Genomic DNA, 24,202 nt, shown 5'->3' with positions numbered 1-24,202 from the left:
GCCGTCTTCGGACAGAATAGCAAGGAGGAAATAAAGAGCGACAAGATTAGCGGCGACGTGGTCGGTGACACTGGGCGGGAATGTGAGTCAACCAGTTTGAGGCGGGAAAGCGGTCCCCTCGTTGACTTTGGGTCTGTCGCACCTGGTGCTGCTGGGCGCGAGGCCCAGAAGCACTGCAGGAGAAACAAAAGCGGATGCTTCTTTTTGGTTTGTTTCCTCCTTCTCAAATTGTGAGGGACACACGCGGCGGGGCCAGTGTCGTCGTGAGAAGGTCGACTGAACAAGAGGCAGGCGAAAACGTGGTCGGAACAGGCCGTTCGTAAGGCAAGATCTGTCACTGGGGTTCGAGTCGGAGTTGAGTGAGTAAGAGCGGGAAGAGATAAGGTGTGAGTGAGAGGCGCCCGCTGGTGAGTGAGCGATGAGCCGCCTCGATAGGTAGACAGGTAAGGTGGGACAGGCCGCAGGTGCATTCAGCGGGCACGGCAAACCTTTGCCTTTTTGGCAAATTTATGTCACTGCTCATTTTCAGCCAACAGTTCGTCATCTCTCCTCCACCTGGGCCTAGGAAAACACTGTCATTGGTCTCTTGCATCTAGATTTTTCTGGCCAATTGTATTGGCATGTTGATCCTGGATTGTCCAGGGTCCACGGTGCTGCAAGGCTGATTACGTATCAGATGAAGTTGAAATTTGGGTATTGTACATTCTGTTTAGGTAAGTAATATTCTATGTATTACAAGTCATTCTCTGCTGGGAAAAGCTTTTAATGTTGGTTGCGGAGTGTTTCCGAACCAGCATTAAATGGTTGTGATAGTACTCCGTACAGCTCTGGCAGTCACAGCCAAGAGGTGGGACTTTTGGCGGGGCCCAAAGAAAATGCAGATGGACTCCCCGGTGAAATCAAGTGAGAGTTTGCCATGGGCGATGAGAAGCCTGACACCTCCATCATACCCCGTTGCAACCCATGGATCGCCATGATACTGCTGTGCAATTGACTGCAGTCCAGTTGGCATGCGTGTGTTTCTAAACAGCCAGCCCAAATTCGACTCATCATGACTCGAATTAAGGTATCCCGGTCCGCCGCCTGCACTTCATACAGCGCCCTTACCCTCCTTCCATCCGATGGGAATCATCGCGCCCGCAACAACATCGACGCCTCTCTCTGTAGCAAGAAGGTTGAACTGGGAGGCGGCGTTTCTTGTGTCCAGCACCTCGACACGGATGCCAAGCGAGCTGAGATGCTTCCTCGTCGACGGGCTAAGGGGGACGATTTTGGGGCCAACACCGATGATGAGAAGATCTGTAAAAAGCAATCGTTAGTAAACTGGCCACCCTGAAAATCAGAAGAAGAGAGTAGAGCGTGGGAGATGCGCACCAGGTCTCGGCCAGACCAGATCCAGGAGCCCGAATGCTTCCGCGGGCAGCTCGAACTGGCCTTTGGCATTGATCAAATTCTTGGATCCTTTCGCCTCCCAGGGCCTCCACTCGAATGCCTCGCCGCCGATGAGTAATGCCGCATCGCCGTCCATGATCTTGACACCACTGTTCAGGTGGAAGCCATCCCATACGCAGGCGTCGATTGAGGTCGAGGGGATGGGCGTGTTGGCTAGCACGTCCATCTCGCTGAAGTCGGTCGCTCCCTGGTAGTCCTTGGGTTTCTCATTTTTTGATCTGAAGGGGGTCGTGTGGAATTGACTGCGCATGCATAATGGCTGGGCGGCAACGGCAGAAGGTCGTAGTGATGTCGGCGAAGCTCGAGGGATGGATCGGGGGACGGTGCGCTGGGTGCGCGCGAATGCGCGGAGAGCGCGGGTTGTCGCGGAGGTGTTCATCGGTTTGTTTGCGTGCCTCGCTTGAAGAGAGGAAGTTGGGTGTTTCGATTGCTACGGTCAATTTTTCTCATGCAAGGTTGTTTGGTCGTGGTGTGGTTGTGTTTGGAAGAGCTAGGAAGCTGGGACCTTTTTCCGGTAGTGATACCTCAGCATCTTGAACGTCATGATTACTGGTTAAGGTAGGTGGGATGCTGGGCTAACGAGCAACGTTGACGAGGGAAACACGAGACGGGCGCCACCATGGTGGATAGCCACCGATTATTACTTGCATTGGACATGGACATGTTTTTTGCGACTCAAACATAATTGTCATCGGTAAAGGCGGGAAAAGTTCAATTTCGCTGTCATAATCCAGATCTCGGGAGTAAACCACTTTTTTTTTTTTTGGGCGCCACGACCAGACACCGCGGGGTTATCGTCCGTCACAGAAAAACGAACGGGAATCCCACATGACCAATAAGAATTTTGTTGTTGTTGAAGGGCTCGATTTCCGTTTTCATTCAGGTATCGAGGCCTAACAGTGCCCTAACGACAGCGTCGGCAAGAAGAACCGTTTCAATCCGCCTCGTGGCCCGACGATCCTTTGTATCATGCTGTTTTTGCCCTAATGAACACCGAAGCAATGAACCAACCCCTTATTCCCATTCCTGCCAGTGTTGTGTTTGACGTGACCAAGAAGAGATGCGTCGGGTTTATTTCTTCTTCTCGCTCTGGCTCTGCTCCTTGAGAACCTTCTTGACGATCTTCTGCTCCTCGATGAGGAAGGCACGAACGATACGGTCGCGGACGCAGTTACCGCATCTCGAGCCACCGTACGCGCGCTGGACGGTCTTCTTGGGCTTGGAGATCTGGGAGTACTCGCGGGGGCGGAGGGCGGGGACCTGTAGCGGTTATGTTAGCATGTGGTCTGCTTGACTCTGGTACACTCCAAGTCGAAGTCGAAAGTTCGTCGTTGCCATCTGAGAGCGCCAGTTCCTCTAGTCATGCATCCTCGTTTTCAACCAGCTTCAGTGTGACCTCCTAAACAAGATGCGCCTCTCTCCAAGGACATCCATAACCATGACCGAATAGCATTTCCGTAGTTCCGTACTCTCTCAGATGGCTTCTCGGATCGTTCGCTTCGGCTTCGATGTTGGGTTCGAACTTACGCCAGGGAGCTTGACACCGCAGTCACCGCACTTGGGGGCAGTACCGCGCTTCTTGATGTGAAGGATTCTCAGCTCACCACCCGGGGTCTTGACGATGCGGGTGAGGTTGGAGGAGGTGTTGTAGCTGCACAAGGAAAATTTCCCAGGTCAGCCTCTTTTTCCCAGTCTATCCACCAAGTACAATTTTCGCGATCGCGGGGAAAGAAGAGTGTCGTTCGGTCGTTGACTTGATCGTATGCGATATCTCTAGGAAGATTCACTCACCCGTTACGGCGGCGGTACTGGACACGGTTTCCGGCCATTGTGACTGATTTGCTGCGGGCTGCGGGTTGGTTAGTTGAGAGTCGAGGATCGCGAGCGGATTTTCGTGCTTTCTCGAAATTTTGTGTGGGTGGAAAGATGAGATAGAGCCCGCTTAGGCGACCAATGAGGCGGGGGCTGTGGGCGTCAAGCCACATGTGGCTGCTGCCAGCTGGAAAGCCCCGGACTGAGCCCAGCTCACGTGCCAGACACGCTAACAATTTTTTGGAGAAGAAATCGTTGACAGTCACTGTAGATGGCCAATTGGATGGAAGGGTGGAAGGCGACCCGCTGTCCGCCAGCTTAAGGTACCATACGGCAGAAACCCAGATATTTCATGAGCTCGAGTCGAGTCCGATAGCCAGCCTGACTCTCGCCAGCCAGCCACTTCTCTGGATCTCTGCTTCGAAGGTAGAGTCTAGCATCCTGTCATCGAATTACGAGTTGGACGGGTATTCCAATTGCACCTTCTCCGTCATTTTCTTGAACATATCCTTGGGCTTTTTGAACCGGGTTTTCTAACCCCGTGCCCCAAGGCATCTGCTCATGTATGCACCACTAAGCGAGGATGTACCCAAAAACAAAAACCCCCTTTTCCGCGTAACAGTCGCCATAACGCCATGAGTGCTGAAATATCCGCCCAAAATCAAAGAGAGTTCTAGGAGTCTGACGTTGTCCAGTCAGAATGGTCTGTAGTACGCCATGCCTTTATACCATTAGGCTCCTCTTGCCGACGTTGTGTGGCATGTTCCATGATGTTCGTTATCTTTTCGCTCTTCCTAAGGTCCTGAAAGTCTTGCACTTCCTTCTTAGCCGCAGCGACCGACTCCATGTACGCTTGGAAGGTAATTTGGGCTGGATAGCAGGAAATCAGTGAACGAAACATTTTATGACAGACTTCATACGTACGGCTTGGCTGTTTGACGGACAAAGGTTCCATCATTCGTGGTATCGTCGTTCGCAAACCGCGAAGCTTTGCAAAAGTTCAGTGTCGTGATTTGAGGTATCAGTCTGCGCCATGAGGACAACAAACCTTGACATGCAAGAGCTTGAGCTCGTTCAGAGCCTGTTCCAGACGTTCCTCATCCCATGCCTCGGAGCCTGGAGCACCAGGCTCACTCTTGACAGATGGGCCGTTGTTTGCCATGATAGTGGAAGTTGGTCGAGGATGCACAGAGGTCTATCAGACCATGGCGCAGGAGAAGGAAAAGAAGGAAGGGTCGAATCGGCAGGTAGACCAGCGAGCAGGCGGTGTGATACGTTTGGGTCGGGTTTCGAAAATCGAGAGTCGAGCGGGAGTCGAGTTGACGGACCGAGGCGTTTCCACGACCAGACCGGCGAGGTTGGATGGATGAATGCCGAGCGAGGGCTTCAGGCGCAACGCGCAATCACAGCCGAAGGAAGGTCCAAGAAAGGTAAATGCTGGATCCGTGTTTGCGAATACTTCAAATGACACAGTCCACAAGGCAAACGTGCCACTCACACTGTCATGCGCGCTGCTACTTGGGGTCCAAAAAGGAGTAGTGTACGGCGTACGGGAGACAAGCCGGAGATACTGTGTGTATTAATTGGGGTGATGTCTTCAACGTCTGGCACGCGGCGCAGGTGCAGCGCATCCATGGAAGCATGGGCCAGGGCCAGAATCGGGTCCCAGCAGCCTTTCCCAGCAGCGCGTCAAGGTGGTTGGTGCGTTATTCCCTGGAGTACCTTTCTCCACTATTCCCGCCGGGTTAGTACATCTCGCCTACCTATCACGGTGTTGCTGGTGCAAGGCACCCAGGACACCTTGCCAAGCGTGCGGCGTGCCAGGTTCCTTTCCACTCTCCGACCTTCACTCAACCTGGCCGGTGATTGGTCACGTGAACCTGTATGTCGAGTCCGAGGCGGAAGGTGCAGCTTGCTTTCCGGCCAGGCAATCAACCTCTGGAAGAAAAGAGAAAAGAAGCGGAATACATATAAGCGCATGTCCTTGACCTCCAGTCATTCTCATTCCCCCACATGATCCATCACCATCAACCCAGCAAGGAAAAAAAATCGTGCATTGCCATAACAACATCCCTCACACTTCTCCCAGATACTCAATACAAACGCTGGACAGGTACGTGCAACGCGAACGCCAAGCCCTGGACGCTAGACTTGCAGCTGGATCCTGGATGCTGACCCTCGCTAAAAAGGTTAGCCGGAGAGCGGATTAACTGCCAACCTAGTTCAGACCGTGCGGATTGGAATTCTCTGACTCCAACCTCTCCGTGTTTCCTGCCGTTCCGTCACCAGATACTAGCAGCAGCCCTTCTGAGGAGAGCCCTTCACCCAAAGAAGTATTATCGCCAACAAAAAGCTGTCGCACCATCCTCATCTTCATTTCTCCGCCGGCCCCATTTCTATTTCTCGACGCGTCCGTCGCTCCCCCGGATCCGTCAACCACCGATTCCATTCCCCCACTTACCCTTCACAACCGCCAAGCTGGACTCCTCCGTCGTCATGTCGAATGCGCCTCCGCCTGCGCTCTTACCGCCGCCTGAGGGCATCTTCCGGACCTTCGAAGACCTTTTAACATCGGTCCAGCGCGTCGCAAAAGACCAGGGATATGGAGTTGTCAAGCTGCGCGCCTCCAATTACCGCGATGGCAAGCCTACCCGCTACGACTTGGTTTGCGACCGCGGCGGCGTCAAGTACAGCAGCACCGCTAAGAAGCGCAACCCATCGACGCGCAAGGTCGACTGCCCATGGCGCGCAAAGGCCGTTTGTGAGGTCCAGCTGGGAAACCAGTGGCGTTTTGCTGTTCAGGAGGGCAGTCACAACCACGAGCCTCGCATCGCGACCGCCCCTCCCGGCCAGGAAAACACCCCCCTCGCCCAATCGATCCGCTCCTTCACCAACAAGATTGATCGCCTCAACCACGACATGAACCAAGGCTTCGTCCGCATCGAACAAGCTCTTGACACGATGAACAAGCGCCTAGAGAATCTTGAGAATCGTGCGGGAGGGTACGAGCCTCGTTTCCAGAATATGGAGTCGCGGTTGCAAGGCATGGAGGCCCGTGGAAGCATGGAGCTGCCCATGGACGATGTCGACGCTCGACTCCTATCATCTTCGGTTATGTAGGAGAACGACCCGGTTGACGAGTCGGGCTTCGCGGCCTCGAATGGATCCGAGGACCATGTATGGGCGTCTACTGACTGACCACGCCTCGGCACCACAAAAAGCCCTGGTCACTGGCGTCCGCCCTCAACATGCGACGGATCAGGAAAAGGGTAACGAGCCGACAACTGTAAGAGACTCGCTTCCCGCAGAGAGTGGTTATGGTTAAGGACATGGGCCAGGGTAGGATTGGCGGGACAAATCATGTTATCAGGGCGTTGGACGGCGGCCAGGGCGTTTCGGACACATTCATCCTCATTTTGCCATGTTTCTAGTGCGAAGGGGCGGCATTGGTCGCAGGTTTGGAATTCAGGCTCTCAGAGGGTGCCTTTCTTCCTGAAAACTGTGCGATTCTACGGGAGGGCGGCTTTTTTGTTTTGCGGTTCAGGCACGTTTGGCGGACATCAAGGTCCAAAACTCATAGTGAGCAGTGCCCTTTTGGGTTTATTATAGGATCATCGCATTTCAGCGTTGCCCTACACATACGGCTCCTGTTGGAGTGTTATTCGGGGTACCAAGGTTCCAATTCGTGATCATTGCTATTTCCCGTCCTCATTGCATCCGGGTCCGCCTTCCTCGCAGCAGAGCGACATACCGGAGGATGACGTAACAGGAGCAGGCATTGAACACCTTGTCGGGCTCTGCCCTTTAGTCAATGCCTCGCGAAACTGACTTCATTTGCATTTCTTGCCTCGACAATCATGTATACTTTGTTCAGTCTTTCGCCAAATTTCCTCCCAGATTCTGGAACCCGCATCTCGACGACTTACACGAGCTGCCTCACCCCGGAATGGAGACGAGTCCGCGGGCACAGTATCAACTCCCACATCGGAATCCAACTTCGCACGTCCGCAATGCACACACTGTGAGGCCAGATCCCACACACACCCATGACAAGCTCCGGTTGGTTTCCTCTCTCGGTGCAAACAAACAATGTTCCTAATCAAGACATGCGCGCCGGCCGGCAGAAAACGCCACTAGATTCGGTTTGCAATCCATGGCCCGCGGGGCAGCATTATGAAGTTACGGACCGCGGAGCCCTCTCGGCCCACTACCAGTCTCCGCTCCCCGCGCTCTTCGGCTTGCTCCTAGAATCCTGACGATTCCTGACGAGAAGAACCCATGTCGTTGCTCGGGCCAAACTGCTCTGGCTGGATCAATGTACATATTACAAGTCTCCGACTTTGGGACATTCTTCTTCTGGACGCAAGAAGCTTCGACGCATTACGTTGGCAAACCGGGGATTGGCATGCCTCTTGGCTACCTTGCCTAACGTTCATCCGAAAATGCTGCATGCAGATTTGTTCAGTGCAACGGCCACCACCACCCACCTTGCTTACGTTGAAATCGATCGGGGGGCTCACTGGCACATGCATCTCACATGCTAAGCAGCCTGATAGCTTTGGCGATACCGCCTTACTTGCCGTCAGATTGCATCCTGTCGCCAAGGCTCATCGTCATTTCCTCCAGGCTTAGCCCAACCGGTCAAGACGCACAGTCAATCTATGAAACCTCCCAACAAAAGGACTTCTATCCGAGGGAACGGTCGCCAACGGCTTTGTTTGTCGACTAAAGATACTATACGGCCACACATGGATTCCTATCCGATCCTTCCATGCTTGTTCCCTGGGCATAGTGCGTCCATAGCCTCGAGCTTAGGGGGAACGATGTTGGGTCACACAAGGACAGCTACTGACCTCTAATACCTTGCCTATCCGTAACGCCTTTAACTGCAGCATCTATCGGAGCAACTTTCACGATCGCAGTCTAGGCACATGCCGCATTTCCTCCTCGTCGACAGGGGTCATCTCGGACTCTGCCGGCCTGTTCAAGTAACTGACGGAGCTTCAATTAAGAGATTTCCGGCAAGCAGGGTTATGGTTACGAAAGGGTGTTCGTGTTCCATTTTGACAACGGGTTTGCAAGCCACTCGCCATTGTCCCCGAAAGCCAGCCGGGTTGGATGAACCACATACAGGCATAGGTAGGCTGTACGTGGACAACGCACCCCGGTTGGCTGCGAATGATAGGTTTCGACGACACGTCGATCCCCGCCCATTGTCGACAACAACGGCCGTAAGGCCAGCCAAAGAACGCGGAGCTGCTGAAATCGCCCTCCACCGACAGAGTTGAATTGCATGGCGAGGCGACGTTCAATGCAGTGCTCCGTCCGCAACAGGGAGAAAACTCCGGAAACTCTTGGAATTGAGACTCGGTAAAGAATGCCACCGTTCGAAGGTTTAGATTTTCTTGCTCAACCGCTTACCTGCAGTGCACTTCATCACATCATCACGCCTACCTGGCATACGGCCGAAGGAAAGAGGCTCTGCACCAAGGCTATATCATACAATTCTGGCCCTTGCTTTGTCAATGCAGCGAAGATCCGGAAACAATAGTAACCATGGATCGTGTACCTAGGGTGCCAGGAAACCCACAGCTAACGGTCTTGTCTCTTCTCTCCCTCGCCCAACTCTCCACCAACAGCAGCCATCGGCGTGGCCCTACCTACCCACCTTCGCATCTCGCATTCGGCTAGCACGATTGACAAACAAACATACACAATGGCCCCCCATGTTGATGGCAGGGGTAAAGCCAAAAGAGCAAGAGCGGCTGGTCCAGGCTGATGAGATCGGGCTACAGAGGGCCAAGCACGGTTCATCACATTTGCTGCGCCAATAACAAATCGTATCACATATCCGAACCTTCATGTTTAGGCGAAAGCGGCCGCCTCCGCGCACTTTCTGTCGTCTCGCGGTGATTTTGCGGCTAGCTGCAAAGTTTTCGAAGACTCCTTGATGTCACAGAACGAGCGAGCCAACCGCCAAAATATACGACCCCTCCAACTGCCTCCGGTGGCTGGATGCACACAGCTCAGGTGAGGGAAGGGAAATCAAGAGACAGCATCACTCATGTAATCTACCTACCGCAAAAGATCGGAGGGCGGCGGTAGGAATCAGGCCACCCGTCTTTATTCACTCGGCCTGACAGGGCTGAACTCGACCCCGGGTCATGCACCCGAAGAGTCTGATGCAGGGCAGTGGCCAATTTTCGAGTTGACAAGTATTCCACGGAACGTGATCACGCCCTCCTGTTCACTGTCGAGTTTGATCCACGTTGGGACCATGGCTCACGGCGTGTATGGATGTTCCCGTGCTTGGGCCCCGGGGACCTGCTGACGGTCCTCTCAACTACGCACGTTGCGCCGAGCAAACAATCGACTTTGATGTCTTGGTAGATATGATATGTATACATTGCTCTATAGCTGCGCATTTGTTGCTATGATTAGATCGTGTTCCAGCGAGTGAAGGCCATCAGCCCCTATGCTCAAAAATCAATACTTCCGTTAACTCCAGTAATGCCACATACCCCCTTCCCAACCAACCACTTGATGACTCTGGCCTACCATCTCTCAATGCTAAGAGATCTCAAGCATGGGCAGCTCCGGCCTTCGCCAAGTGGGCGTACTCCAAGCTCTGGCTTTGACTCCAGCTGCTGGGGTCCTCGGCCATGGCGGACATCTGCTCCTGCTGGAGGTTCATGGCGCCGAGCTGCTTCTTGTTCATCTTCTCCTTCAACTCCTCGGTGATGGCATCAACGTCGACGTTGAGGTACCCGCGAAGGAATTTGCCAACGTCCGTGTTCTCAATGTTGCCGCGGATCTTCTGGGCCTCTTCACCGCCGGTGCTGTAGACGTTTACGTCGAGCGCCGTGTGGCCGTGTGTGCTCCAGCCGATGTGGGCGCGCAGGCTGATCATGGCGGCGAACGTCTGGACGGACACCTCGGGGTGGTCGACGAGGGCCTGGAGTTCCTCTGGGTGGGCGTTGTCGATGCCGAGGCCGGGGACGACGAGCTCCTTGTTGACCCATTGCTTGAGCTCCTCCTTGTTCTGGGTCTTGCCGCTGTTGGTGGCGATCTTTTGCAGGAATTTCTTGGAGAGCAGTTCAGCGGATGCTGAGGCCTTTGCGAGGGCTTTGGGGTACCAGTTATAGACGGGTAGGTGTCCGGGCTCCTCTGTTGATCACGAGTTAGCCGGCTGCAGACATACTATTTGTGAGGGCCTGGACAAAAGTTGGAGACTTACGCAGAGCAGTAGCGAGGCCACCGGTTTCGTGATCGCTAGTGGCCACCAAGAGGGACTCGGTTTTGCTGTCCTTGACAAAGTCGGAGACGAGCTTGAAAGCCTTGTCGTACTCGAGGACCTCCCGGACCTGAGCGGCGGGGTCGTTGATGTGGCCGGCGTGGTCGATTCTGCTGCCCTCAATCATGAGGAAGAAGCCCTTGTCGCTGTTCTCCGTGGCCTTTTCGAGGGCGCGCAGGGCCGTGGCGGCCATCTCGCTCAGGCTGGGGTAGACGTCGCTCATGTTGCGGCGGTCAATCTCAAAGGGGATATCGTAGTGGGCAAAGAGGCCGAGCTGCGGGAACGAGACCTTTTCGCCGCCCTCGAGGGCGTCGAATCCCGCGCGGTCGCCGGCGTAGGTCCAGCCAAACTCGTCCTGGGCCTTTTTCACGACGTCGGTGTTGTCGAGCCTGCAGCTGCCGTCGGTGCCGTTGGGGAGGAAGTGGCAGCGCCCTCCGCCGAGCATGATGTCGACGACGCGGCCGAGGGGGCCGTCGCCGACCTCCTGGAGGGCGATGTCGTCGTTCATGGCGCGGGTGAGGACGTGGCTGGCGAAGCAGGCGGGGGTAGCGTCTGTGATGTCGGTGGTGACGACGAGGCCGGTCATGAAGCCCGCGCGTTTGGCGGCCTCGAGGACGGTGCCGCAGGGCTCATAGTCGGGGAGGACAGAGATGGCGCCGTTGTAGCTCTTTTTCCCGCAGGAGAAGGCGGTGGCGCCGGCGGCGCTGTCGGTGACGAGGGAGTTTGAGGAGCGGGTGCGGGAGGAGCCCCAAAAGTGCCTGTCGAGGGTGAGGACGTCGTCTTCGGGGAGGCCCTCGACGTGCTGGCGGAAGCTGCGCGTCAGGGAGAGGGAGGCCGGGCCCATGCCGTCCGAGACCATGAAGATGAGGTTGCGCTTGCCCTCAGACGGCGTTGGGAACTTTGTCGAGCTCCGGTGCTGGGTCCATACTGCCAGGACGATGAGGGCTGCTGTGGCGAGGAGGGCCCAGGCGAAGAGGACGATTTCGCGGAGGCGCGAAGAGCCCGGGGGAGTGCGGGAGGAGTCGTCGCTGTCTTCGCCGTCGCGGCGGTCGTTGATGAGGGGTGTCCGTTCGGAGGACTGCGCGTTTGCGGTGTTAGGCATGGTTTTCAACACTCACTCCCAGTTTGCGATTTAAGCTCCAAGGTGTTTTGGCGACCGCGGTATGTTTCTCGATTGATAGAAGTGAGTTTGGGGAAAGTTTGTGCTTACCATCTTGGAAACGTCTCTAGGTCCTCTATTGCGTGGCAAACGCAAGCAGGGTAGGGATTTCGCGTCGCTTCAGTTCCTGTCGCAGGTGAAGCCGGGATGGGTTGGGAGCTGACTCTTGTCCAGGTTGATAAGGTCGGGTACCTGAGGTAAGTGACGGGGGGGCTGGGTTCCTTTTTCAGATGACGGAACCGAGCAAGGCAGCCCCTCCGCTATCTCTTCCAAGTTCCGTGCCCTGCCTGCAGCACGATAGCCGTAGATAACCTTGACGACCTTGATGACCTTGGGGGAATAGCTCCAGTGGTGTCTGACTGTCCAATTCGGGAAATGGGTCACGGTCTCGTTCTTCGCTGCAGGGCTTCACCGCATCGTACCAATCCCGACGCGCTCATTTGGAGCTTTGGGGGATCGTTTGGAGTATCTGTGAGAGATGTGAATGGTTGAGTGGCTCCTCCCTCCCAGGGGACCCCACCATTCCGGCCATGTGCTGTGACATCACGCCCGCCTTGTCATCCCGTGGTCACAGGTGCCATCTCACCCACAGAACCTTAGCACCTTACGTTGGACAGACACATTGGATAACTTTTGCGAGCTTGGAGATTGGTCCCGCGTTGCGGTCTGGGCTGAGCCTCACACAAACTTGATCTCCAAGGGTCTCGCCCGCGCTGTCAGCTGGACTGCTTGTCGTTGGCTTAGACGCGATCAGGTGGGCGAGCATCTGCGGGGAAAGGTTGGGGGATACACTACATTTGCAAGCTCGGGATCCCAAACGTGGTTAGGATCAACTAGCTGCCGTTGGTCATTATCGATAGCTCATTGGGTCGTAAATATCGGGGGATGGATAAAGGAGCTTTTGTCTGATTCACACGGCATTTTCGTGGTTTGATGTTTGGGGCCCGATGAAACCTTGTTGCGGGTGTCTCTGATCATCTCTCTCACCGTGTGGCGAGTGTCCACCAATTAGATTGATGAAGGTTTAGTCTACTTTTACATAAGGCACCATACGCCTTCTTCAACTGGCTATTCAAACTGATTTCTGGTTCACATAAAACCAGCACGGATGTGATGGGGAGAGATGAAGCTGGAAACATGTTCCTCCCACCCGTGCCGATCGTGTGGCACCTCCCTCTGAGCTAAGAGTGAGAAGTAAGTATCCCGGATATCAACAAAATCAATCTCTATGACCGTAAATGTTTTCGAACTCAAATTGTTTGGCGGCTTTCTGTTGGCATTGTCCCTTTCGGTGTGTCACAAACTTTGTATGAAGAATAGAGTCACAAACCTCGGTGACTATGCGTTGTGCTTAGTTCAACCTATTTCAGAGCCTCACAGCTCAGCAAATACTATCAGGTCTTGGTCTATCAAGCGAATTCATAACATTCCATCATCACTCAAAGACACTACGACTTCACGCTACCATGAATGCAGATTCCAGTGTTCCAGCGATATCATTGACTACAGTCAAGCCAGTCCTCCATATTGACATCTGGCACAATGTCTTTGAGGAGCTTGCTCTGTGAGGAGACCATGCCACTCTGGCAAATTGCGCTCTTCTCAATAGGAAACTGTCTGATGTGGCTTCTCGACAACTCTATAGGTAAGCAAAGAACCTTGGAATGAAAATGGAGATACATCGTCAGCCCGACGACATCCATCCTCCCCATCAGAGAACTGTTCATTTACTAGATAATAGCGCGTAGTTTTGCCCTGCTGAATCTTGGGGCGGGGAGGCTGCGGATAGTGTTTGGGAGACTCTGTCTACCGACGTGCCGCTAAGCATAGAGCCCCTAGACCTAGACGATGCGATGTTTTCTGCTACGTACCACCCATACCTGCTCTACATACGCCATCTAGAATTTCTCAACCACCTCTCAACCCATGGGTGCAGAGCCTTCCTCGACGAGGAGTTCATTACTGAGAACCGTGAGGCTGCCCAGCAGAATGCCCAGCAGAACCTCGGTTCCACGATTGATCGAAGCATCGTTGCGGCGAACCACATCTGTACCAAGTCCCCAAACATCGGGTGCTTCACCGATCGTCTCCTCCGCAAGATATGTTCTACGTCTGAGACACAAGGCTTGCACGTCATGATCAAGAGCTTGACGGCAGGCTGGTGGGTGAACGTCCAGCCCGTCATCCATCTCTTTCGGAGGTTGGAAAGGCTCTCCCTCGTCTTTCTTGATGACTTGGATTAGTCCGCCGCCGCAATGATCACAAGCTATCTGCCGGTGTTGACAAAGCTGTTAGTGGTACAGGCCGATGACTCGAATGTCTCTTCCTTTGCAGACTTTGTCTCGAATTTGCAGCCGAACCAGCTGCGCTCTTTCCACTGCTCCCTCAATAAAATTCAGCTGCTAACTGTAGAAGCATTTGTGCAGCAGACTAATCTACAGAAGCTAACTTTGAACAATCTAGTTCGCCCTCCTTTCGAGATCTATCGACTTTTCGAGCTGACAAACTTGACATCACTGACACTCAGCTTCAACTTCCGGCCGTCCCTTACGAATCGTTTGAGATTCAAACGCTGGGCAGAAGGAACCGCAGCAAGGTAGCAGGCTGGTTGAAATTTTTACAGGCTCTTCGGAGTCTCCATCTCTTCCGCTTTCCGGACCTCGTTCCCGCAGTCGCTGATGCTCTTCCCCACTTACGTCTTTGCAGGTTGCATATTTTCTCGACAGGATGCTCCGAAGACTTTTACAAAAAAATTCGTGACACAGCAGCTCGAGTATCTATTTCTAGCCGAGTGCTCCGACGAAGGCCTCATCGACCCTAATATGAGTCGAGAACGCGGCAAGCTCGTCATGAAAGCAGTGACAGCCATGCCGTGTCTTCGGGACTTGCGCTTGCACACATATTCTTATCTAGACTGCAGTGAGCTCGAGAAAATTGCAAAACATGTGTCGAGGCTCGAAACTCTTTCCTCTGTTGTTCGAGAAGAGGAGAATTCGACCTGGACGCTCCGCGCTCTCGAGAGCTTCAAACACCTCACTGGCCTGACAGTACTAGGCCACACCATGTTCTCGGCGCGCGAAATACTCTACTGGGTCGACTGCTTGAAGTGCCATCAGCGCCCTGGAGGCTTCAGGTTAAGCTTACCTGCACAAGACCGGCAGTCTCGGTACTGGGGATCAGGGGTCAGGGACGACGGATTCTCTGTCCCTAACGACCCGGCGACGGTAATCCTTCAGAGGATGCTGAAGTCCCTGGTAGTATACTTAAGGGGAGACATCTGGCGAGGCAACGACAACGAGGCTGACGAGGATCGCATGTTTGTGAATATTTGGGCTGACATCAGGGGCCCAGCTGGGGGGCTGCAGCGTCTGAGGGGCTCCGGGCCGTATGAGCCATGGACAGGTTTGATAGAGAATATGGGCATGCACATTGCTTGGAGTCCCATTCATTGATTCGAATCAATGGGGTAAGTCAGTAGTTGAATAAATCATGAGTTCACAGTAAGTGCCGAGATGAAGCATGAGGTGAGGTTGAGTCAAGGCGTAAGAGCAGCTGTTATGAGGTGTGCCGTACCTGCTTCGTTCGATGTATTTCTTGGGGAAGTTACGTTCTTGGGGCGCCCCGCAGTACTTAGGTGCCCCGACGACCACTTTACGCGCCCCGACGCGCTTCGTCTATGACGACCGCCCCTCTCTCATCGAAGCAACCTTAAGGCAGTGAACCAAGATCCGACTCGACACCCATGCCTATAGCTCCGATGACTTCATGAAATCGACCTCGGACCCTGCGGTGAAAAGATGGCTGTACTCAACTTCACGCTAAGCGAGGACGCTGTCGCCGCCTTCCGCGACGTCCTCGCCTGCCTGAACAAATTCAGCGATGAGGTCTCCCTAGAAGCCAAGAAGGACAAGGTCAGTCATCTACCGTCTAAGCGCTGCAAGTCACTGACCTGGATATTGACCGATTTACATGCAGATGGTCCTCACCGCACTCAATGCATCCAAGTCTGCTTACTCCTGCTTCACATTCACCACCAATCGCTTCTGCTCCCGCTACCAGTTCGAGGGGAGTGCGCAGTACCGGGACAAGTTTTACTGCACTTTGTACATCAGGGTATGATACCCCTTGATGCTTTGACATGTATGTCGCCAGAGCCTCATTGTTCTATAGTCGCTTGCCTCCATCTTCAGAAGCCGCGCAGGTGGCGATCCGCAGCGTGATCGCGAGAAGGAGAGCACGATCGATCGTTGTGATGTCGCTATTGAGGACGGCCCGGGTGTCAAGAGTCGCTTCATTGTGAAGCTAGTATTCCGGAATGGTACATTTCTCAATCTTGGATTGGCACGACTCGGAAACAACCACTGATCCATGACGCAGGTGTCACATCTACACATCGACTGCCGTTCGAGGTTGCCGTGCCAGTGCACGCCAAATTCGACCGCGATGAAGCGATCCACCATTGGACCATCCCGTCTCGGACTTTGAGGCAATTAATGGAACACTTTGGTCCTGGAGTCGAGCTTCTGGACATTAATTCGGACGGCGAACATGTCAACTTCACATGCTTCACGGAGAAGACGACAAATGGAGACGGTTGGCTTTTAACCTCCTTGGGTGTCTATTAATACTAATATAAGACGCAGAGGTCCTCAAGAAACCACTACACACATCAATCGCCATCGAAGTAGACGAGTTTGAAGATATAGAAGTCGAGGATAAGCTCCGCATCGTTATCAGCGTCAAGGACTTCCGAGCCATCATCCAGCATGCCGGCATCACCGGCAACCACATCTCCGCTCGGTACTCCAACCCGGCGCGCCCGATACTGTTCACCTATCCCGGCGACGGCATAAGTTGCGAGTTCCTGCTGATGACAGTCGGCGAGAAGGGCAACCCGGCCCAGAAGACGAAGAAGGGCAAGGCGAAGGGAGCTCAAGCAGCGCCGCAACAGCAGCTTGAAGCCGCGTCTAGAAGACAAAGTACCGCGCCGTCTGAGACTCCGCAGCCCCAGGAGAAGCCACCCGCGCAGAGCATGCCGCCTCCACCGCTGTCGGCGTCTGCATCACGGAGTGGAATTGCCGCGCGAACTTCCCTCTTCGATTTGCGGCCGTCACAGCGACCGCCTCCCCCAACAATTGCTTCCCAAAGCCTTTTCGTGGATGACCAGGACGAACAAGCGTGGGAGCCTGTCAGGTACGAAGAGGACGATGATCCAGACTTGGATGCAAGACTTGGGTGGGATCATAGTAATCAACCTGTAAGTCTCCCTGGCCAATCACTCTACCTAGGGCCATGATCTTAACGCACATTTCTCTGCAGACCGCGTCTTCCATGCATCTTGATCGCAACGTCGCTGAGGATAATGCCGACTTCGACCCGACTCCAGCCAGTAGCGCAGGATTGGAGCCCACGCAGCGCCTTGACGATGTTAGGCGCCTGGGCCTGTTCTATCAAGGCCCGTGATTTGTTAAAATGGATGGGGGGGATGATGTTGCTGCCGTTTCGAGTTCAGATAGCCAGCCGGCTGAACCGTGTTTGCACCATTTGCTCAACCGGTGATGATAGTCACCCAGCTAGTCGCGCAGCCCGCGCCGATACCCGTAATGTTAGAACCGGGGGGAATAAATTTTGACGATGCAATGACATTCCATCGCCCCTTGACATCGTTGTTCTCAACTTGCGGACCGCAGTTGCCGTGCTCTCCCCATCCCCAAGCGAGCACATCGCCCGTCTCCGTGAATGCAATGACGTGTTCGCTGCCAATGGCAATCTTTGATAATCTGGGTAGGCTCGGCGGCGGGAGCTGTCCATGGTCGTCTCTCCCCCACGCCAAGAGCTCGCCGTCCTTCTTCAAGACGTAGATATTACCCCAGCTAGCGCCCACATCTGCCCACTCTGGTGCGGAACTAGGTGCGGAGGACTTGGTATTCCATTTATCAGACCCCAGGACGAGCAGTTTTCCCGAGTCCGGTGCTCCAAACAGGCACGTAAAGTCCTTCCCGCAGACTGCCCTCTCAACTTTGAAGTTGACACTCTCAATCTTCCTCGGCGAGTAGACGACCGCCTCTGGGATTCCACCTTGCCCTTTACGCACATTGCCCCAAGCGTAGGCGTCGCCGTTGTTCAGGACCGCCACGGCGTGACCCATACACGCCGCCAGGTCCACGATCTCAGTCCCGGCTGGAGGGAATTCCTTGAAGAGAGTGGCGGACGGCGAACGGACGAGGAGTTCCCCGAGGCCCAGCTCACCCTTTTGGCCGGCGCCGAAGCTGGAGATCTTGGTCTTCTTTCCATCCGCGTCCTGCTGGACGACAAAGGAAGCTTCCCAGGTTGCTGCGATCAGGACTGGTGTTGTCGTTGTTGCCGTGGTGGTGGTGGTGGCTGCGGGGGCATTTGCTTCATCCTTGCTGAGCTGGACTTTTTGGAACACGGGCTCGTCGGTCTCTACTGCTGATGTGAGACCGCATGCACCGCTGGTCGCGTCGCCACTCCACCAGAGTTGTCCTGAATTCGTGAGGAGAAGGGTGTGGTTTCCGCCTGCTGCGATTTTGATGACTGGCGATTCGGTGTTCTCTGGGAAGAATATGGCTTGTTTGGGGACGGATACGTCTTCTTTGTGGCCTATTCCGAGTTGGCCTGATCCGTTGGAACCAACAGCGAAGAGCACAGACATGTTGGGAAATTATGTCTTGATCTGTCGATTCTGATTATCGCTTTCATACGGGGCGGGATGAGCTCTCTCTCGTCGACCTGAGCTTCGGAGCTTTGGTGGACCCCCGCGAAATATCGTAGTAAGCAAATTCGTCCCCCACCAGTTTCTCGTATGCACCTAAGCAGGACGGTGGAGGGGCCTTTCGGCCAATCTTTCCCGCGCCTCCGCCAATGGATCCGCCCAGGCGGGCGCCGCGAAGATCAAAAAGCGGAACTTGAACCGTCAACTTTTTTTTTTCTCATCATCCGCATCACAACACTCCCGCACAACACAGCTTGCAGACAGCGTCGCGGACTCGATTCTCTCGACTAATGCAGAGTTTTCTTTTCCCGCCGCTTGTGAGGATGTGAGAGGTTTTGACTCCGAGTAGAAACCTTTTGCAGCCACTCCAAACAGAAGCTCAGATTCACCGGGGGAAAGAGAAAATTTCTATCCTGACAGAGAAAGCGCATACTACGCGACAGCACGATGGCATCTCCTTCTGCTCTCCCTTCACCACAGGCCGCCGCAGCCATCCCCGCCGGAATGGAAAATTTCGTGGTCGGCCTGATTGGTATGGGAGACATGGGGAAGATGTACGCGCAGAGGCTCTCTGCCGCTGGATGGAAGTGAGTATTTATTCATTCCCCAGCCGGGCCTCTGCGCTATTCGGTTCTTCTGGTAAGCTCTTTTCTCTCTTCCTTTTCTCATCCTCCTTTACCATCATATCCCCCCATTGGTCATGATGACAAGAGCGCATTTGGCTAGAGTATCGCCCATGGCATTCTCGGGTAACCATTCTGGCCCCGGGTACCGCTGAGGGCCTTCCATGATGATACACCTAGCTACCTTAAACTTTACCTGTCTGAACCTTCACCATCATTCTGTTCTTTTAACGACTCTTGCTTGGAGAATAGCGAAGCTAACAAAGCTTTCCAGGAACCTGCAATAGCTTCATGCCCTATCATTGCTATAACAACAGTACAGTCTGCGCTATACTGGACAGAAGAGGAGGAACAGCGAGGATAGGGGAAGCAATAGCTGACGTCCCGGGTGTCGGCAGGATCATGGCTTGTGACCAGGAAGAAAAGTACGAGAGCCTGAAAGAAGAGTTCTCTGGAAATGTATGGGAATGCCACCAGACCTGCCCTGCCGCGCGCTTTCTAGCGTGGGAACCCCTCGGTGTTCAACCCCGGCTGAGCAGTTTCTTGATAGAACAATGTACAAATCTGCCGAAATGGCCACTACGTCTCCCGCGCCAGCGACTACATCATTTACAGCGTTGAAGCTGCCGCCATTGACCGTGTGATCGCCCAGTATGGACCATGTATGACCTTTCCCTCCAACGCCTCTTGCCACCTCTGCCTCCAGTCACTGAGCCTACCTTTCTTCCACAAGAGGATCATCATCGTCTAACCATCATGCCCGTCTCTAGCAACCAAGCTCGGCGCCATCGTAGGCGGCCAAACCTCCTGCAAGGCCCCCGAGATCACAGCCTTTGAACGTCACCTCCCCACCGACGTCGAGATCGTCTCCTGCCACTCCCTCCACGGCCCCAACGTCGATCCGCGCAACCAACCCCTCGTCATCATAGGCCACCGCGCCGCCCCGTCCGCCGTCGCAAAAGTCGAGACCGTCCTCTCCGTCCTCGGCTCCAAGCACGTCCACCTCACGGCCCTCGAGCACGACCGCATCACCGCCGACACCCAGGCCGTCACCCACGCCGCCTTCCTCTCCATGGGCAAAGCCTGGCACGCAAACACCCAGTTCCCCTGGGAAATGTCGCGCTACGTCGGCGGCGTGGAGAATGTAAAGATCAACATCATGCTGCGCATCTACTCCCAGAAATGGCACGTCTACGCCGGCCTCGCGATCCTCAACCCCGAGGCCCGCAAGCAGATCTCCCAGTTCGCCCGCTCCGTCACGGACCTGTACAAGCTCATGCTCGAAGGCAACACCGAAGCTCTCCGTGCCCGCGTCCTCGCCGCAAAGGAAAAAGTATTCGGCCACGACGGCAGCCCCAAGTGGGCGGACCGCCCCCTGCTGAACCCGGACCTGCTGGAACGCTTCTCCCTCGGGAAAAAAGAAGACCAGACGGAGCCGCAGCGCGCAAACAACCACCTCAGCCTGCTGGCTATGGTAGACTGCTGGGCGCAGCTGGGCATCGTACCCTACGACCATATGATTTGCTCGACGCCGCTGTTCCGGCTGTGGCTCGGCGTCGCGGAGCACCTCTTCCGCAGCCGGGAGCTGCTCGACGACGCGCTGCGGACGGCGGTGGAGGACCACACGTATCGCTCCGACGATCTCGAGTTCACCTTCGCGGCGAGGGGGTGGGCCGAGTGCGTTTCGCTGGGCCACTTTGAGACGTGGAAGAACCGGTTCGAGACGACGCAGCAGTTCTTCCAGCCGCGGTTCAAGGATGCTGTGGCTGTGGGCAATGCCATGATGAAGGCTGTGCTGGAGAGCACCAAGGTTTGAAGTGTGGTTTGGGATTGGAGATAGAATTTCATGAATGCAGTTATGATGGATGATTTTCTTTTGATCTGATTGGCAGAGCCTTGAGACGCTTGGCTCGTCCTAGACTTGTCTACTGTCCACCTCTCTATAGGGGTATATGCCGTACCGGAGAATAATGCAGACAATTCCTGTTCGCACCCGGGGGGGATCCTTTTGTGCAATCCAACGCCGTCATGAACCAACGCCACTGGCCACAGCGCCGCTACTCCTTTCGCCATGCCTCTCTCTTAAACCTGGGTGACCAAGTCCGGCTCATGCATCTCGATGCTCTCTTCCAAGACGGACACACCGTTCGCGACGGAGAGAGGCTGGGCGAGGAAACTTCCCTGCTCCTCCGCTTGTCGCTCCATCTCCGTGGTGACGTCGCCGATATGGCCACCGACGCCGGCTGCAAGGCTCATGGTTGAAGCCGTGGTATCCTGCCACGAAGAGTCGTCTTCATTGGGCTCGGGAGGCTTCTCGATTTGGGTGGCGAGGTTTGGGGTCCCCGGGGATCGAGGCAGGTGACCGTGATGGAGGAGAAGGGAGTAAGGGGTCGTTGGTCTCGGTTCGAGTGTCGAAGCGCCGGTTACGATAAGTTGTGAGGCCAAGTGGCTCGCTAGCTGAGCATCGCTGATGTATCTGCTCGTATCAGATGATGATGCAGGGGATCCGGTTGAGGTCTGGGAACAATGTCAGAAGTTGCCCATGAAACAAGAAAACGTATGGCCCTTGCCGGCAGCAAGGAAAATCTGCTTACTCCCGAAGATGATCGAAGACCGATGTTCGCAAGTAGTTGAGAATTACACACCGGCCTCTCGCGAAAGAGGTGGAAGCCGTATCCGGTGGCAGCGGTGGCGGGGATGTTGCCCTTAGCGATACCATCCAGACTGATATATGCTCGGTCTGCTCCGCCGGGGCGACAATAGGAGCAGATCTTGTATTGGCACTCGTCTTTCGACTTGGGCACCCAAGGAGCGGACATGTTGGTCTCTAGAATATCGTCCAAGTCGTAGGTGCTAGACGAATGCGTGCCGTCGTGTCCTTGGGTAGGTGACGGCTTCATTCGAAATGATTCTCGACGAAGGACGTCTCCGAGCTAGATGGAAGCAAAGTAATCAGTATGTGCATAGATTCGTTTGTAATAGTTCGACGTACGTGTTTGCGTTGGTTGAAGATGGTCATGAGCTGGTCGGTCGTGTAGGTGGTCGTGATATCCCTCGGGGGCATCTCCTCGAGAAAGCTGGCGGCGTTCCCTGATCGTTTCTCTGGACCGCGGTTCCTTGGCTGGACAGCAGTGATCAACTGCTTACCGATATCGTCAAAGGTGACCTGCAATGTCAGTGCCATATCCGTACAACAATGCTGCGCAATGCTAACCTCTTCGCCATTTGAGATGGAGTTGCGCAAGATTTCCTCCTGGTCTTGGCTACACCGGTACAACCATCCGAAGTGACCGTAGTTACCACAAGAATCGCATCTGAGGATGTAGCTGTACACTCGAACCATTGTGACGTGTGTACAAGCGCCGTAGGGACGCGCCAGGCGGTGTGTTGGCTGGGGTGCCATATTGATATCGGGCAGCCCAAGTCGCGGCACAGAATTCTCGAGGAGATAGCCGCCCGATGTTGAGTATGGATGTTCAGAAGATACTCCTAGGCCTAGGTGTGGCGTTTATGGAGTAAGGTGTCGTAGGAGGTGAACCTGGCTCTGCACTGAGTGTGTTTAAGGCCTGGGAGAGCTCATGTGGGTGATTGCACTTGGGAGGAAGGTGCGGCTGCTGGTCACGGTAGGAAGGAGCGCCTGATTCACCCAGCTTTCATCTCAAAATTCACCGTGAGATGCATGAGATGAAGAAACAGTCAATGAGAATGCCGCCATCATTAAGATTCACATAGGAGCTGGAAGTCGCGCATTTACCTCAAGCTTCCGCTGCTTCATCACCTGCAGTTAGCTGTGTCTGTATCCTTATGTTTCCGTGGCCCTGCTTCTTATGAAGCCTGCGCCCATTTTGATAAGCAACACGGTCGTGTTGTCTTGCCTCGTTATATGCCCTTTTCGTTGTATTTTAGTTGTTCAATGAGCTTCGTCAAAGCTCTTGTTTTATAGGATGGATCCCTTTTAGTTGTCCCGTGTCTTGACGAACAAAGACATCTAAATGAACAATGGTCACTAGGCGCCACAACTTGCCTTTTGGAATAAGTTTGTTTTGTTTGATGCATCTCACAACTTATTAGGGGGGAGATGTCTAGATCATGGTCGAAAATTGAAATGAATTGACACTTGGTCTTAGGATTGTGAGTTGATTGCTAGCTTTCTGGCCCATGGTTGAGGATGAAGGCGCGAAATACGCTTTAAATCAACCAATTCACGTTTATTAGACCCTGTATGATTCAAATCCTATCTCGTATTCTCACTGCATCTGTCAGATATTGGATATGCAGGTCAAATTGGTGCGAACTCATGAAGACACTGATTCCATATCGTTCATGAGTACACGTGAGCAAGAGCCGCTTCTATTTTATCATGAGAGTGAAATGAGGCAGCATAGGACGGCCTCTACATCTACATATCCAAGACACGTCCGTACTAGAAGTATGCAGGGCCTTGGAGGTAAAGCGTGTGTGGATAAAGGCAACTTGACATAGCTCATCTGATAGTGCCCGGCACAGACCGAGGATGTTTGATGAAACCTTTCCACCGGATCCTACAAACACACTCTGTCCAGAATTTGAGCTGCAAAGTGTGGCATCGGTATGCATGCAGAAAGAATGTCGTTCGGATGACCTTCGGGCGATCCGGGAGGGCAGAGCATGAAGCTTCGTCATTAAACTAGTTGAAGTGAGGGGACGGCTGGACGGGGTCAACCCGGCACTGCGGTAAGATAGTCGGCAGCTGCACACAGAAAAACAGAGTTGAAAATCTCCCACTCGGTTAAGATAATGTAATACCTAGGTACGGAGGTGCGTCTCAATAGTCCTTGCAGTCGCTGCCAAGCCCCAGACCCACAATTACTGCCCATCTGAACCAATAAGAGCCTAGGGATTGATCTTGGCCCACTTTACTTACTTTCCCCCCAGCACTGCCCATAGCAACGATTTTACCCCATACACCGCCATTACGATACTACCACTAATCCTACGATAATATCAAAACCGCCAAATCGCTACTTACTACGCTGCTCTTTTTTCCTCAGTATGGATCCTGAGATGCCGACAAAGAAGAAGCTAGATCCAGGCGTCAGGGCAGTGATTCTTGCTCTACGAAGTCGACTTGTTGGGTGGACTGCTGAACA

At 54.1% G+C, this 24,202-nt stretch overlaps 10 protein-coding genes across 10 annotated transcripts; 4 read left to right on the top strand and 6 right to left on the bottom strand.

Annotated features, from left to right (window-relative positions):
• Positions 1 to 1,090: 1,090 nt before the first annotated feature.
• On the bottom strand, positions 1,091 to 1,831 carry BDP55DRAFT_545367 (uncharacterized protein; the record flags this gene model as incomplete). Its single annotated transcript, XM_060568564.1, has 2 exons — positions 1,091 to 1,299; positions 1,375 to 1,831. The coding sequence occupies 2 exons, from the start codon at positions 1,829 to 1,831 to the stop codon at positions 1,091 to 1,093; spliced, it is 666 nt and encodes a 221-aa protein (XP_060433632.1).
• Positions 1,832 to 2,140: 309 nt separating this feature from the next.
• Positions 2,141 to 3,371, bottom strand: BDP55DRAFT_652092 (ribosomal protein L34e). The gene is made up of 3 exons (XM_060574101.1): positions 3,244 to 3,371; positions 2,980 to 3,103; positions 2,141 to 2,712 (listed from the first exon to the last, which is right to left on the bottom strand). Exons 1-3 carry the CDS (start codon positions 3,279 to 3,281, stop codon positions 2,524 to 2,526), a joined length of 351 nt encoding a protein of 116 aa, XP_060433631.1. The 5' UTR covers positions 3,282 to 3,371; the 3' UTR covers positions 2,141 to 2,523.
• A 575-nt stretch (positions 3,372 to 3,946) lies between these two features.
• Positions 3,947 to 4,426, bottom strand: BDP55DRAFT_534176 (uncharacterized protein; the record flags this gene model as incomplete). Its single annotated transcript, XM_060567870.1, has 3 exons — positions 3,947 to 4,134; positions 4,189 to 4,252; positions 4,313 to 4,426. Coding segments are annotated over 3 exons (366 nt in total), but the record flags the coding sequence as incomplete, so codon positions are not given.
• A 1,076-nt stretch (positions 4,427 to 5,502) lies between these two features.
• Positions 5,503 to 6,752, top strand: BDP55DRAFT_383487 (uncharacterized protein). The gene has a single exon (XM_060567177.1). It carries the CDS (start codon positions 5,761 to 5,763, stop codon positions 6,382 to 6,384), a length of 624 nt encoding a protein of 207 aa, XP_060433629.1. The 5' UTR covers positions 5,503 to 5,760; the 3' UTR covers positions 6,385 to 6,752.
• A 2,891-nt stretch (positions 6,753 to 9,643) lies between these two features.
• On the bottom strand, positions 9,644 to 11,931 carry BDP55DRAFT_652078 (alkaline phosphatase). The gene is made up of 3 exons (XM_060574100.1): positions 11,789 to 11,931; positions 10,496 to 11,719; positions 9,644 to 10,425 (listed from the first exon to the last, which is right to left on the bottom strand). The coding sequence occupies exons 2-3, from the start codon at positions 11,658 to 11,660 to the stop codon at positions 9,845 to 9,847; spliced, it is 1,746 nt and encodes a 581-aa protein (XP_060433628.1). The 5' UTR covers positions 11,661 to 11,719; positions 11,789 to 11,931; the 3' UTR covers positions 9,644 to 9,844.
• A 2,112-nt stretch (positions 11,932 to 14,043) lies between these two features.
• Positions 14,044 to 15,293, top strand: BDP55DRAFT_652075 (uncharacterized protein). The gene has a single exon (XM_060574099.1). The coding sequence runs from the start codon at positions 14,396 to 14,398 to the stop codon at positions 15,167 to 15,169; it is 774 nt and encodes a 257-aa protein (XP_060433627.1). The 5' UTR covers positions 14,044 to 14,395; the 3' UTR covers positions 15,170 to 15,293.
• A 15-nt stretch (positions 15,294 to 15,308) lies between these two features.
• BDP55DRAFT_383454 (Rad9-domain-containing protein) lies at positions 15,309 to 17,223 on the top strand. The gene is made up of 6 exons (XM_060567176.1): positions 15,309 to 15,628; positions 15,693 to 15,830; positions 15,888 to 16,035; positions 16,095 to 16,310; positions 16,361 to 16,974; positions 17,037 to 17,223. The coding sequence occupies exons 1-6, from the start codon at positions 15,515 to 15,517 to the stop codon at positions 17,178 to 17,180; spliced, it is 1,374 nt and encodes a 457-aa protein (XP_060433626.1). The 5' UTR covers positions 15,309 to 15,514; the 3' UTR covers positions 17,181 to 17,223.
• Positions 17,224 to 17,265: 42 nt separating this feature from the next.
• On the bottom strand, positions 17,266 to 18,390 carry BDP55DRAFT_725336 (RCC1 domain-containing protein; the record flags this gene model as incomplete). The annotated part of the gene is made up of 1 exon (XM_060579002.1): positions 17,266 to 18,390. One exon carries the CDS (start codon positions 18,388 to 18,390, stop codon positions 17,266 to 17,268), a length of 1,125 nt encoding a protein of 374 aa, XP_060433625.1.
• A 507-nt stretch (positions 18,391 to 18,897) lies between these two features.
• Positions 18,898 to 20,889, top strand: BDP55DRAFT_545240 (prephenate dehydrogenase; the record flags this gene model as incomplete). Its single annotated transcript, XM_060568555.1, has 4 exons — positions 18,898 to 19,037; positions 19,472 to 19,532; positions 19,624 to 19,735; positions 19,844 to 20,889. 4 exons carry the CDS (start codon positions 18,898 to 18,900, stop codon positions 20,887 to 20,889), a joined length of 1,359 nt encoding a protein of 452 aa, XP_060433624.1.
• Positions 20,890 to 21,155: 266 nt separating this feature from the next.
• On the bottom strand, positions 21,156 to 22,743 carry BDP55DRAFT_603905 (uncharacterized protein; the record flags this gene model as incomplete). Its single annotated transcript, XM_060571078.1, has 4 exons — positions 22,288 to 22,743; positions 22,066 to 22,239; positions 21,668 to 22,006; positions 21,156 to 21,590 (listed from the first exon to the last, which is right to left on the bottom strand). The coding sequence occupies exons 1-4, from the start codon at positions 22,474 to 22,476 to the stop codon at positions 21,156 to 21,158; spliced, it is 1,137 nt and encodes a 378-aa protein (XP_060433623.1). The 5' UTR covers positions 22,477 to 22,743.
• Between the last annotated feature and the right edge of the window lie 1,459 nt (positions 22,744 to 24,202).

This window comes from Colletotrichum godetiae (assembly GCF_030913485.1).
Source record: "Colletotrichum godetiae strain CBS 193.32 chromosome Unknown BDP55scaffold_7, whole genome shotgun sequence".
Lineage (NCBI taxonomy): Eukaryota > Fungi > Ascomycota > Sordariomycetes > Glomerellales > Glomerellaceae > Colletotrichum > Colletotrichum godetiae.
This window is presented reverse-complemented; position numbering and strand designations above follow the sequence as displayed.